General features: G+C 45.4%; 1 protein-coding gene across 1 annotated transcript in view; it reads left to right on the forward strand.

The window, feature by feature from the left end:
* ralgps1 (Ral GEF with PH domain and SH3 binding motif 1) overlaps positions 1–13,602 on the forward strand; it is a 148,985-nt gene that overhangs the window by 30,500 nt on the left and 104,883 nt on the right. Inside the window, exon 5 of the mRNA XM_088940418.1 lies at positions 8,221–8,304. Within this exon, the coding sequence (XP_088796544.1) occupies positions 8,221–8,304 (84 nt within the window). The remainder of the gene's footprint in view (positions 1–8,220; positions 8,305–13,602) is intronic.

Below are 13,602 nucleotides of genomic sequence, written 5' to 3' on the forward strand. Positions count from 1 at the left end.
CTGAAGAAGTCTAACATGTTGACTTTGTCAGTCAGTACCTTTGTGTCCGTTAATCTGATCGGTCCCACTCTGAGGGCTTTCCTGTCCGGCACTGAGATCGGTCCCACTCTGAGCGTACAGCCTCATGGCCCATCAAAGTCGTGTAAAACTGTTGTTAAAGGGGTGGTTAAGAGCAAATTAAAAAAAACTTTTAAGTAAGAGAATTCTTGCATCTTCTACAGTAGTTAATTGCTTGGGTATTTCCTTGAATTCTGTCATCCCAAATCACTCTTTGCGCTCTTTTAACTGAACCACAGTGTCCTGCTGTCTCTATAAAGTAGCTCATCATCGCAGCTCACTCACTCACCGCTCCAGCTCATGAAGACACTGCGCGACGGCAGAGCCGGAGAGGGGTGAGCACTCGGAGCTGCAAGCGAGCCCCTTGGGTTGGCTCGGCGCTCTCCTCAGCGGTAAGTGCTGGGGAAGTCTGGAGAATCAAATGTCTGTTGCGGGGAATCGGATGATGTGTCATACACTACCCAGTGCCAACAGCCGCTTAATCAAGTACTGCACATCCAGTTCTCAGACAAAAGCATTGCAGTTCTTCATGGGAAAGTAATGCTGGCTTTAATAGTAAGTATTCTGAAAAGCACTGTTATTCCATATTACACTAAAGACAGCTGTATAATCTGCCTAAGCTTTAGTGAATGAAGAAGGCAGATAAGGTGGTGTGTAACACAAGTAAATACCCGGTTTGCGTTTCAAACACACTGCGCCACTGAAAGCAGAGAAGCGTCCTGGGTGAGGTGAGGTGTTGAGAAGAGGCACTGTCTTCACCTGCCTGAGTGTTTCGTGTGCAAGTTTTTGTCATTGCCCATGGAATACGTGTTAAATACTTATCGCAATTAAAGGTTTATTACATCATATTCCACTGTCTCCATGTTCTTGGATGAATTTAATTGGATTTGGTTACAAATCCAAACTATAATCAGAAACAGCAGATCTTTTCGCCATGGCCTGTACAGCTGGATCTTATGCTGAATGTCAAATGCACGTGGCTTTTTCAGCTCAGTCAGGCCTGCAGAAGGTTAAAAAAGTAACAGTGAGATAGTGCACTTTGGTATGCTTCTATGATTATTTCCAAACCAGCAGTGAACAATTCTGTAATTAACGGGATGCTTTTGCTGCAGGTTTAAAAGAACTGCATTGTGAGCTGAGCTTCTCTTTGAAAACGATGTAATTTTCCAAAAAAAAGGGTCGATTTCTGGTGATCAGTAGACAACCTGTGTTTCTTCTTCCTCTGGCAGACGGCTGATCTGTGTCTTACCTGCAGGTCTCACACTCTGAGTTATGACCATATGAAGACACCTATAAGTCTGTAAATCTAAGGATTTATTTTCTGTCATTCATTAAAATTCGAGAAATTCATTTTATATGCTCCAGTGTCCTTCACGGTTTCCACCTTTCTTGAGTTGGACATCTTGGGTCTGAGTAAAGACAGCGGAGGGTCAGGTTTGACTTCCAGGTTGGAAGTTGTGGAACGTGACCCCTTCTCTGGAGGAGGAGCACAATGGAAATAAGATCAACATTTCACTTCTTTCCCCTAGAGCCTCCCCTCTTGTGTTCTGTTTAACGTAAGGCAGCCATGGCCATGATCGTGGCCTTGTCTGCTGCAGACAGCCCACAGGGGAATTTAAACGCATCTTGTGGCCTATCTCAAAGTCACTTGCTCTGTTGCTCCATTTCTAAATGATTCATTTCATATCGATTTCCGGAGCTCCATCCGTTATGGATTAATGCTGAATGGAACTCCTCGTCTTTCACAGGCCTCCTCTCGCGGTCATAGCAAAGCAGAAGGAAAATCTTTTGGCCCTTCTCTCTCCCCAAAACCATTCATTTAAAAGACAGCCCTTCCCAGCCATGTGTGCACGGCTCTGGTTGAGGGAGATCCAGTGCCCGAAAGGCACATCTCACAGTGCCTTTTGTTCAGGATGGTGTGTTTCTTTGCTGATAATAGCCAGACCACAACATCATAAATGAAACCTTCTCCTGTCTGGGACATGCCAATTTAATTACAGTGTTTAATTTTTTTGTGTGTGTATTACACAAAACAGTATGTAAGCTGAATTTGAGCCCTGATCGTCTCCTGGAGTGGAAACTATTGTGTGTGAAATTCTAATCCCGCCCTCCCCTGAGGCTGTTTAAGGTGGTGCACTTAGAACAGAGTTCATGAGTAATCCTGTAGGCCTGGATGTGAAAAACACATGGGCTCCAGGCTCTCAGCACAGAGAGAGCTGGCTGGAAACTGATCACGACCCTGGCCGCCTACTGCAGCTCCAACGAGGAAAGCACTCGCACGGTCTCCTTCACCACAACGATTTCCCTCCGTCACTTCGTCTTCTCTGGTAGCAACAAGATGTTTCATTTCCTATCTGCCTCACCTTTCAGACCAGAGACGAGCTCCGTTTTTTCCTGCAGGCAGACCGCCAGCCATTGTAGCTAATTATTCACATGAACAATTTGCTCATGGAAAATCGTGCTCGGGGTCCACACAATGTGTGGCTGAGCTTCTGTGTATTGGCTTTCCCAGCTTTGCTGAGATACACTGCTATACAACACTTTCAGCCTGAAGCACCAGTGGTTTGGGCTGCACTGTATTCAGTCCAAGAAACAAGCAAGTGCATAGAAACACGCCCCACAGAAATAATCAAAACTGAGATGGCTTGTTAGCAGGTAACCAAATACCTAAAGCTCAGAATGTAATGAAAGTTTGACTTGTTGAAAATTAAGGCCCAAATCTGCACAAGATCAACTTTTGCAAATTATTTGATTTTCCTTGGAACAATTGCTAGAACTGGTGGAGGTATTGAATTGCAGTATTAAACTGTATCTCATGTAAGTTGGTCCATGAATCAGACTTCTCGTCTGCGTGCTGTCTGGTAGCCCCCTACAGGTACACGACTCCTTTCAGCAGCACTACCGTTAGAGCCCCTTTCCTTTTCACTCGTGATTTAGGAAGAAAAGTCGCAGTTGTGTTGTACAGCAGAAAAACGTTTATGGTCCCTGAAGTCCAGATTAACAGTTGAAGTAGTGCATGACAGGTTTGTGCATTCGCCTGGACATGATCTGAAATTTTAGCCATGCATGCGAGCTCTACTAGAATGCCTTAGTTATTTCAAGAATTCGTTTAATTTATTTGTATAAATTGAAACCTTCTCAAAAGTATTTTTTTCTGCTTTCTGTGAAATGTAATTTCTCAGTAAAAAAATGCTGTAGCAGGGTGGCACGTTGGTGTGGTCGTGTGCAGCGCTGCCTCATAGCTCCTGCGCCCCGGAGCTGGAGCGGCTTCTGTGTGGAGTTTGCATGTTCAGCTTGAGGGCTGCATGGCAACATAGTCTAACATGCAAAACGCACATCAGCCTGGTCGAACATGCGGCTTGTGCTTTTTGTAAAGCTTTTCGTCCAGATGGTTTAAATAGAGAACCTGCATTATTACTTCTGTTTGCTTTCTCATCGTGGTGTTTGCTTGAATGTCAGCTACTAGCTTATAGAGTTTCAGGTAAGTTCTTAAATCGTTTTACATGATACTCTGTTTTCCTTTAGCAGAAAGACATCAGAAACCAAAAGTGTCGTTTAGCACAGTTCCCAACTTCATCCGAAGAGTGACTTTTCTTTCTGAACCTCTCCATCGTTTACAGACCTCTGGCCCGCGTCCCCTGGTGAAGTCGCCCCTTTCCACCATCTTCCACCCCCCGTGCTTTCCTTTCGGCCCTTTGTTGCCTTATGTTCCTGCTCCCGTCTTCATTCCTCCCTCCTCTTTTCTTCTGCTGCTTCCCTGTCCCTGTGTGCCTCACAGGCCGATGAAGCTCCCCGCGCGCATTTCCGTCTTCTGTGTGAACAGTTTCAGAAAGAGTTTTTACATTTGATTTGCACATCGGAAACCTTATCAGTGCTTCATTTTTAACTGCAATTGGCGTGCTGACTCTGAGCCCTGCAGAACAAGTTGTGTTTTTTAATAAGCACCTTGATACACAAGGATTACTTTAAAAATAACTTGGGGCATCACGGAGGAGTGGCTGTTTCCATTGCTGTCTCCCAGCTTTTGGTTCTGGGTTCAAGGGGGTCAGTGTGGTGCTCTGGTTCCAGGAGGGGGAGGTCGTGAGCTCTTTCTGGTAATGGAAGAATGAATGGATGGACGATGTACGTATATGATTTACGTATGCTATTACAAGGTTTTTTTTTCTAATCTCTGAATGTAAAATTGCTTCTAAAAACTGTTCTAAAAAATGCTTTTGGCCTTTTAGATACAAATGACTTTGAAAAGTCGAGACTGGCTTCATTTTAAGACATTGGTTAATAGAAAGCAGGTACATAATCATAAATTTAAGAGGTTTTATTATTCTGTAATTGTATTGCAGGGGACTCAGATCTATAAACCAAACAGGTGCAGCCCCCTAGGTTTGTTTAAAAATTTGCAGCTATTTTGGCAGCTGTTTCAGTGATTATACACAAATAAAGGCAAAGGAGTCTTGTAAACGAGCCCAATGAACTCTTTGGAATTCCGATCATTTAAAGAAAAAGAATAAAAGACACCAGTAAAAGATTTTCTAGATCTCCTGCTTGAAAAGGTTGCTAAAACAAAGCAGTTAATTGTTGGTTTTAAAGGCTGTTACTGAAAGGTTCATTCAGCCCCATTTATTCTGTGATTATTACATTTTCAGGAAAATTTGTGTCTAAAATTTGCAGTTGCTTGTGAAACCAGTGTCCTGACTACCTGTTCATTATGGGCTTGGAAGAGGAGGTGCGTTTATTCTGGTGTGATACAGTCTGGCCTTACCTGGTGCAGCTTGTGCCCTCTCCTCTCCTGATCTGCTGTGAAAGGAGGGCTGCTGTGTCGCCCAAGTGGTGCTGCATGTCAGCAGCGGAAAAGTGCGCTTTGGGATGAAAAGCAATATAAGGATGTAGGCAGTTCTTATTAGCTTAACTGTCTCCATGTTATGTGCAAACATCTTGGAAACAAATATTTGTAGGATGTGCACATAGTCATGGAAGGCAGCTCATGTGTTCCAGGATCTGTACTTCTTAACAATGAATAAATGAAGCACCAAGTCATGAGCTTTGCCAAGTTGCTTGAGGCATGTGTTGCATTACCCTTTGTATTAGTAGATGTTTCTTAAGTGTCACTGTCAGAATTAATTTATTTGAAGCACACCATTCGCAAATTCCAAATAAATCACGGTGAATATTTTTTTTGTTATTCCTGAGCCTAGTAGTCAGTGCTCTGTCAGGACACAGATTGGGAACTGGAAGGAGACAAACACTAGAAACTCAGAATGAAGTTTAAAGCATTTAAACTTACGGCATTCCCCCAAAACACAGGCCAGTTGTAACAATAATTTCATATTTCAGAAAACACACTAAGAAATATTGGTTTACAAAAGCTGTAATTTCCAGATGGTTTTACAATCTATGCTGTTGGTGTCTTCCAATCAATAAATATATAAATATTTTTTATTTTAAAAAATGAACCTTTGTACTCGAAGTGAACCTGAAAAAAATTCTCATAAATGTCAGGAAGCTGTGGAGTTTCCCATAAATCCCGGGCTCCCAGGCCCCAGACCCCAGGCGGGGAGCTGCTGTGACTGAGATGGAGCCAGTCTTGCTGCAGAGACCCTGGCAGTACAGACGGTATTCCAAAGGTCGAGCCATGCCGACTGGGGTTCTCCTTATGAAATGGGAGTTTGTTAGTAGCAGTAATTGCATGAATTGATGTAGAGGCAGGGGGTCAGCATTGCTGCCTTACAGCCGCTGTGGCCCTGGGTGGAATTCTGGGACTGGGGTGCTGTCTGTGTGGGGTTCGTGTGCTCTTCCATGTTCCTGTGTCCAGAGACATACTGGTAGGTTAACGAGCTTCTGGGAAAACAGCAAGCCAGAGGCACCAGCTCCCTCGCAGCCATGAACTGGATAAAGTGGCTAGAGAGTGGATTGATGTTATAGAGCAAAGGGTCTCCAAACTGCTCATGTATAGGAGGGGGACCCACCTAATCCCCTACTGAACTGCAGCTCCAGTAAAGCAGTTCTTGCGAAAGCCTCTTCTAGTTGCTTATATAGGTCCCAGAGGAGTTAATTCATGTTGCCCTGAGATGTTGCATTTAATTGCCACTCAGTGATTCAGTTAAATGTTTTTCTGAATGTAGCAACTCTTTTTGAGCTGGTTTATAAAATGTGTTTTTTACAAATTATATTTACAGCCAAAACTTAATTGCTTTTTATGTTAACAAAAGGAGGAAATTCACTATTTGTCGTGCACGACTGATTTTCGAAAAGTGAAACTTATTCTCTCAAGAAGGTACTGAGCACCAGATGTTTATAACCTGAAGGACTTCAACTCATATGTGGATCATACAGCTCGGTGCTCCTTTTCCGGACTATAAAAATAGGCTTATTATTTTCCATCTTTAGGTTCGAGTACAGGAATGCTTAGTTACAGCAGCTGCTGGTAGGGTCCTATTTGGTTACGTGGGGGTGTGGAATGTTCAGCCTGTATTTCACAGAGATTTTCACTTAATTAGACCAAGACTTTTAAATTGCAGATGTTTTCTGTAATGGTTTCAGACAGTTAAAGCTATCCCTGCATAATTTGCGCTCATTATGTCTGTATTTAAATATTGTGTTTCTGACGGAGGTGGGGGAGAACAAACACTTTGCCATGTTGTAATTGCTACCAAATGTTTAATATCACTTACAATCGCCCCGTTATTTTTGTGTAAATCCTAGTATGCACTGCCCTGATTAATAGATTTGTCTACAAAACTGAAATTGTTTTGCAGATTCATTCTATTCACCACTGTAATACACTGAGATTAAGTGGTTAATAGCTCTTTTTCTGGATTTCTGTATTTAAGCATGTGGACTCTAAATGTCATAGTAATAGGTATTCTACTTGTTCCTGTGTTAGTGGTGCTGGGGACAGCCTCAGTAACGGTGCTCTGTGTTAGTGGTGCTGGGGACGGCCTCAGTAACGGTGCTCTGTGTTAGTGGTGCTGGGGACAGCCTCAGTAACGGTGCTCTGTGTTAGTGGTGCTGGGGACAGCCTCAGTAGTGGTACTCTGTTTTAGTGGTGCTGGGGACGGCCTCAGTGAGGGAGCTCTGTGTTAGTGGTGCTGGGGACAGCCTCAGTGAGGGAGCTCTGTGCTATTGGTGCTGGGGACAGCCTCAGTAAATGGTGCTCTGTGCTAGTGGTGCTGGGGACAGCCTCAGTAATGCTCTGTGTTAGTGGTGCTGGGGACATGTGCTCTGTGTTAGTGGTGCTGGGGACAGCCTCAGTGAGGGAGCTCTGTGCTAGTGGTGCTGGGGACAGCCTTAGTGACGGTGCTCTGTGTTAGTGGTGCTGGGGACAGCCTCAGTGACGGTGCTCTGTGTTAGTGGTGCTGGGGACAGCCTCAGTGAGGGAGCTCTGTGCTAGTGGTGCTGGGGACATGTGCTCTGTGTTAGCGGTGCTGGGGACAGCCTCAGTGAGGGGGCTCTGTGCTAGTGGTGCTGGGGACATGTGCTCTGTGTTAGTGGTGCTGGGGACAGCCTCAGTGAGGGAGCTCTGTGCTAGTGGTGCTGGGGACAGCCTTAGTGACGGTGCTCTGTGTTAGTGGTGCTGGGGACAGCCTCAGTGACGGTGCTCTGTGTTAGTGGTGCTGGGGACAGCCTCAGTGAGTGAGCTCTGTGCTAGTGGTGCTGGGGACATGTGCTCTGTGTTAGCGGTGCTGGGGACAGCCTCAGTGAGGGAGCTCTGTGCTAGTGGTGCTGGGGACAGCCTTAGTGACGGTGCTCTGTGTTAGTGGTGCTGGGGACAGCCTCAGTGACGGTGCTCTGTGTTAGTGGTGCTGGGGACAGCCTCAGTGACGGTGCTCTGTGTTAGTGGTGCTGGGGACAGCCTCAGTGAGGGAGCTCTGTGCTAGTGGTGCTGGGGACAGCCTCAGTGACGGTGCTCTGTGTTAGTGGTGCTGGGGACAGCCTCAGTGAGGGAGCTCTGTGCTAGTGGTGCTGGGGACAGCCTCAGTGAGGGAGCTCTGTGCTAGTGGTGCTGGGGACAGCCTCAGTGAGGGAGCTCTGTGCTAGTGGTGCTGGGGATAGCCTCAGTGAGGGAGCTCTGTGCTAGTGGTGCTGGGGACAGCCTCTGTGAGGGAGCTCTGTGCTAGTGGTGCTGGGGACAGCCTCAGTGACGGTCTTCTCTGATCTTCTTTCCAGGAGCTGGCCAGCTGTGGGTGGAATAAGAAGGAGAAGCACATCCTCGCACCCAACGTGGTAGCTTTCACGAGAAGGTTCAATCAGGTGAGAGCGGCTCTGCAGAGGAATTTCGGAAATCGGCTGTGTGCTTTAAATGCTCCCAGTGGTTTACCGAATTGATCACATGCAAAGTGTTTTGTAAAACTTGGGAATATGGCAAATAATGCCTTCAAAATTCTGTTTTCCATTATAGTTATAACAAGAATAGACAGAATTTTATTTGACCATTTTGTGAATGTTGGCATATGCACATCTGTATATACTGTGTTCCAGAGTTGCCTGTATTCAGGAATCCTGTTAGTTTCCATCTGTCTGCGGACTGGCGTTGAAATGGTTCGGACTGTGCCCGTCCCTGGTGGCAGCACTGCCGCCAGTTCGCACTCACGCAAAACACAGGACGCAAATACTGATAGCTGATTTCACAAATTGTGAGCCGGTTTTATTTAAACTCCGTTTGGCAGCTTCAATAACAGATGTGAAATTACAGAGAAGGAGCATTCTGCCAGCTGCTGTATCTGTGGAAGAGTTCTGTTCAAGTCCCTATCCGCTGTAAATATGCGGGAGTTGGGATGCTTACTCAGCGATCTGGGATCCGACAAAGTGGTCAGGACCGTCAGTTTTTCCATGGCTGAGGGTACATTGTGTAATCCTCCAGTTCTCATCGCAATTTGATGTGGAACTGCTGTCAAAGGAGACAGGCGAGCCGATCGCCAGCAGGAACTTTGCGTTTTTTCTAAATCCGACAGGCAGGAGAGCCGGATTTAGCCTGAGTTGCTTGCCTTTAGGCAGTGCAGGCTGATAGCACAGCAGCATGGAGAAACGCTGGCACGAGTCAGTGTTGGGTTTTGGTATTTGTTAGCGATGTGATCTCATATCTAGCTTCATAATTATTTTGGAGATTTTTTATTGGTGTAATTAGTTTTTTTTATTAAAATTTAATTTTAAAACGTGCTGTTCAACATCCGCATTTTCTCAACCAGACTATAAATGGGGTGTATTTTCCAACATATGAATTATGAGGGTAAGACTAATTGCCAAATCCCGATGTTAAAAAAAGAACTCGCTGTATTGTTCATTTCTGTGGGCTGGAAATAATTGAGAGCTGGATCGAAGGAACACAATTTGCTGTGCTCCTTGCTCAGACGGTTCATTTCCCCACATGATTTCCTCCAGTTCTGAATCTAATTGAATTGGGGTCTCATTCGTCGCACACGGCCACCCCAAGCTTCTCGCCGCAGAGCTCCAGTAGTGTTTGGAGAGGCAGGAGTTCTGTGTCTGAGGGGCCAAGTCCGCATCCTGCTCTTAAAACGCCACCTTTCAGGATAATGGTGTGTTTTAAGAGCATGTAGTCGCTGTGAATTGTGGGAGTGAAAATTAGTCAGCTCTTGCCTCCTCAGTGTTCTGGAACCGCAAGAGCTAATGCAGAATTGCAGGTGCAGGCTTTGGACCCCGGTAGCTGAAACAGGGTTATTCACTAATTAATAAATTAGTGTGTCAAATAGGACTCATTCGTTACACTCTAGCTATTGATCAGTGAGAGTGTCTCTGGGTGAACCGAAAACTCACTCCTCGCTAAGAGCAGACAGCAGGACTTACACTATACCTGCTGCAGCATATTTTAGACATTTAAATCTTTAAACCTGCGATGGCACACAAGAAAAGAGCAGCACTTTTCTATTTTCAGCACTATTTCACTCATGCGCGCTGCTTGATGGGAGCTCTCTTCTTAAAAAGTCTGCGTCGTCTAATCATTCCTGACTATTCGTACCAGAGAGCCAATGCTTCAGTATCTTTCCTTCCCAGTGTTCCTGCCAGGAATTTTACCAGAAAGTTGTTACTGTATTTTGCAGTCTTCATTGTTTTCTTTGTTTCCGTTAGACAGTGATTTTTAATTATTTTGGTTTTTAGATTTTGTGCCGAGAAATGATGCAAAACCATTTTTTTTTTTGCATGTGCACCGAACTGACCTTAAAATGAAAAGTAAAACATACAAATCTTACAGTTTATGCCAGACGTTTACAGAGTTCTGCAGGAATAAGGGTCTGTACCGACATTAAAGGCACAGTCGTGTTTCTCTCCCCATGCCGGTAGTTATTTCTGTTGCTTCATGAAGCACACGCTGCCTTGCTGGCTCCTGGCCTTTGGCTCGGCGGTCTCAGCAGAGCGAGTCTCTGTGTGGTAGAGCTCCACAGCCTTGACCACCCGTGCAGGAGGACTAGACGAGCGCCGGCAGCCGGGGGTCTTTCACACGCCTGGCTGCCTCTCCTCTGCTTCCTGCTCGGCCTGTTTCGCACATCTGCTAAATCTGTGTGCGGAGTGATGTATAGCGAGTCGGGGGATACCTGTGCTCTAAAAACATCACACTGTCAGGAAATGGTGCAGGTGGAAGTGAGGCTGTTGAGAGAAGACAAAAGAGTCGTGCCTCCTGAGGGGAATTTCACTGTCTGCGTGACTGGTTCCCCATCGCTGAACAAGCGCGGTCCAGGTCTTGTTGAAGGAGCTGCCCCTCGGAAAGTGTCAGATACAGCAAGTGCCTGTAGGAATTGAGACTCTTGTCATAACGTGGAGACTTTAAGTGCCATGTATCTCAAATGAGGCTATTCAGTGATTTGTTATTGTAGCAGAATATAGTTTGATAGACCACAGCTGTGCTAGTTCTTAGGATTGCAACTGCAAAGTGCTGATCCCGGGGAGTGCTGAGGTGAAAATACTCTGCCTGACTTACCAAGGAGACCTTTCACGAGGGAAGACCAGGTGTTCTCCGGCGTATATTCAGTCACACTAGTGTGACGACAGTAACAAGACTTTGCCAAGTTGTTTTTTAATGCACACTCCTTTACACGGACCTGTGTGGGTGCCAACTATAAAACCACTTTCTCCTTTTCAGGTGATGCCTAAACTGAGTACTTTACACCGTACTCTTCTTTAGTGGAGCATCACAGAGCAAATTGGTAATCGCACAGCCAGTATGTATCCCTTTCCTACAGAAGACTGGAATAGGTCCCTGGAGATGCATCTGAAGGCTCTTTGTTTACACAGAACCCTTTAATATCGTCCCAGAAATCCTCTCTGGATTCCAGTTTAGGTTCGTGCTCCCTGTGTGGATATTCAGGCTCACATGGCTTCACCGTGGAATTCGCATTAGGCCTGGAGTGCAGCCCAGATTCATTCTCCTATGGGCTGTCAGATCACCAGATGAGCAGAGTCACTTATCAAAACGTGCTGTGCTGTACATCCAGAGGGGATGCGATTAGATCTGTCTCTGTCCAGGAGTGCATTAGTGCAGCCGGGATGCTGGGTAGCAGGCGTCTGTGTTTGAAGAGTGCCACGTGGAGACTTCCAGACTCCCTGGTGTGCATTTGCTCACTGACAAGCAATTACCGTTCCAACGCAGAGCCTGCCTTCGCTCTCTCCCTCCCTCCCTTTTCTCTCTCTTTCCCTCTTTGTTTTCTCCAAGTGTTCTCTTCACCAAGGCCAGTCGTGTCGGGAAGGATGCAGAGTCCAGTGTTGGTGCTCTCTTCGCTGGCCTTTGAGCTCAGCTCCAAGTTTACAGCGCCTCCCAGGAATATTAATGAGTAGATCATCAGTCTTTCCAAATTGCATTTGACATATTTCCAGAATTCCAATATATTTATGACCCATGTTGATCTTTATACGGTAATAACACTTAATGAAGGAGCGATCGATCCTAATGAAACTGAAAGCCTGGCGTTGGTATATTGCTGTAACATTTTCTTAAGGCCTATGACCTCTTCCAAATTAATAAGTCTGATTACCAGACAACCTCAAATGGTCTCCTTGGGCTGAAAGGCCTCCTCTCGTTTGTAACTATAGTTATGGTTTATTGATTTTGTATGTATATTTTTCGATCATGAAATGTTGTTTTACACACTTGCAAGAAATTTACTTTTTCAGCCTATAGGAAACAAAAATTTCTGCTTTGGCTGAAAATGTTTCAATATTTAAAGGTCAGTCCAGCAGTGCTGGAAATGCTGTGTGAAAGTATTCCACTGTGTGAGCTAAACTTTGGTAGCCTAAGGAAGGGACCCAGGTCAGTTTCTCGACAACAGTTCAGAAACGTTTGAACTCGTTAAGCTTATGTTTCCATTAACAGGTACTGTATGTAACTATGTACACAGTGTATGAAACAGCCCTGTGCGAGGGTTAAGGATGTATCTCAAGGTGTGTGCATCTGGTGTGTTGTAGTGAAGAGAAGAAGAGCAGAGCAAGACCACAGAATAAAACCTCACACACAGTTTGTCATGTTCTTGTAAACATTTCTGTTTTGTAAAGATCACGAGAGCCTGATGACTCAAACATTACAGCGCAGTAATAACAGTACTTGCTGGAGTGCTAACTGTACTTTAAGGCCTATTTTCCACAATTACTCTCAATTTAGAAGATTTATTGGCTTGACCGATGAATCACAATGTTGCCAAAGCAACAACAATTAGCAAAACTTTTAGACATTTATGACAAAAACATTATAAATAATAGACATTTATGGAAATTTGAAACAAAACACTCTTATTGAGAGTCACACTCTGTGCTCCTCAGGCTGTGACAGGAGATCACACGCTGGGCTGCTATTGAGTTTCCTTTCCCAGTAGGATTGGGAGCTGTTCTCATTCTGGCAGGTGTGGGAATTCTGAGATTAGATGTGCTATTTTAGGGAAGAATCTTTGTCTGATCATGGAATATTTCTCAGTGCTGCAGAAAGTCTGTCTTTGTCTCTGCTTCTCCCTGCTAGAAGCCAGGTCTGTCTATGCCCAGTTTCTCTGGCCAGGCTGTGGTCACTGAGCCTGTCCTCTCTGGGCAGCTGGGTCTGTCTGTGCCCAGTTTCTAAAGCCAGGCTGTGGTCACTGAACCTCTCCTCTCTGGGTAGCCGGGTCTGTACAACCAGGCTGTGGTCACTGAGCCTGTCCTCTCTGGGTAGCCAGGTCTGCCTTTGTCTCCCGGTGTCTACAGCCAGGCTGTGGTCACTGTGGTGGACAGCTTTCATAAGGTGTCATCACTGGTGATGGTGTCGCCTTGATACCTGTCAGGGGATTCCCTCCTGTCCAGTGAGACTTCAAGTAAATATGCATGGTGGAACTTTGCTGCAGGGCCATTCATTCTTTTCCTGGGGGGAACAGTGTGCTTCCCTGAAACCTTCAAGGCAAGAAGAGGTGAATAGTGAAATGATTCGCCTCATCTTCTGATCAGAAGTTGAGGGGAGGCTGTCAGTGCCTGTTTCAGGACTCGACATCCATTCTGCTACATATTCAGGCCAGCACAGCGTTCAGCTGTTGAAATTACAGTGCATTTCTCTGGCAAAACTATGATAGAGTGTTCAAGTTCAGT

Source organism: Atractosteus spatula, chromosome 23 (assembly GCF_055471065.1).
Source record: "Atractosteus spatula isolate fAtrSpa1 chromosome 23, fAtrSpa1.hap1, whole genome shotgun sequence".
Lineage (NCBI taxonomy): Eukaryota > Metazoa > Chordata > Actinopteri > Semionotiformes > Lepisosteidae > Atractosteus > Atractosteus spatula.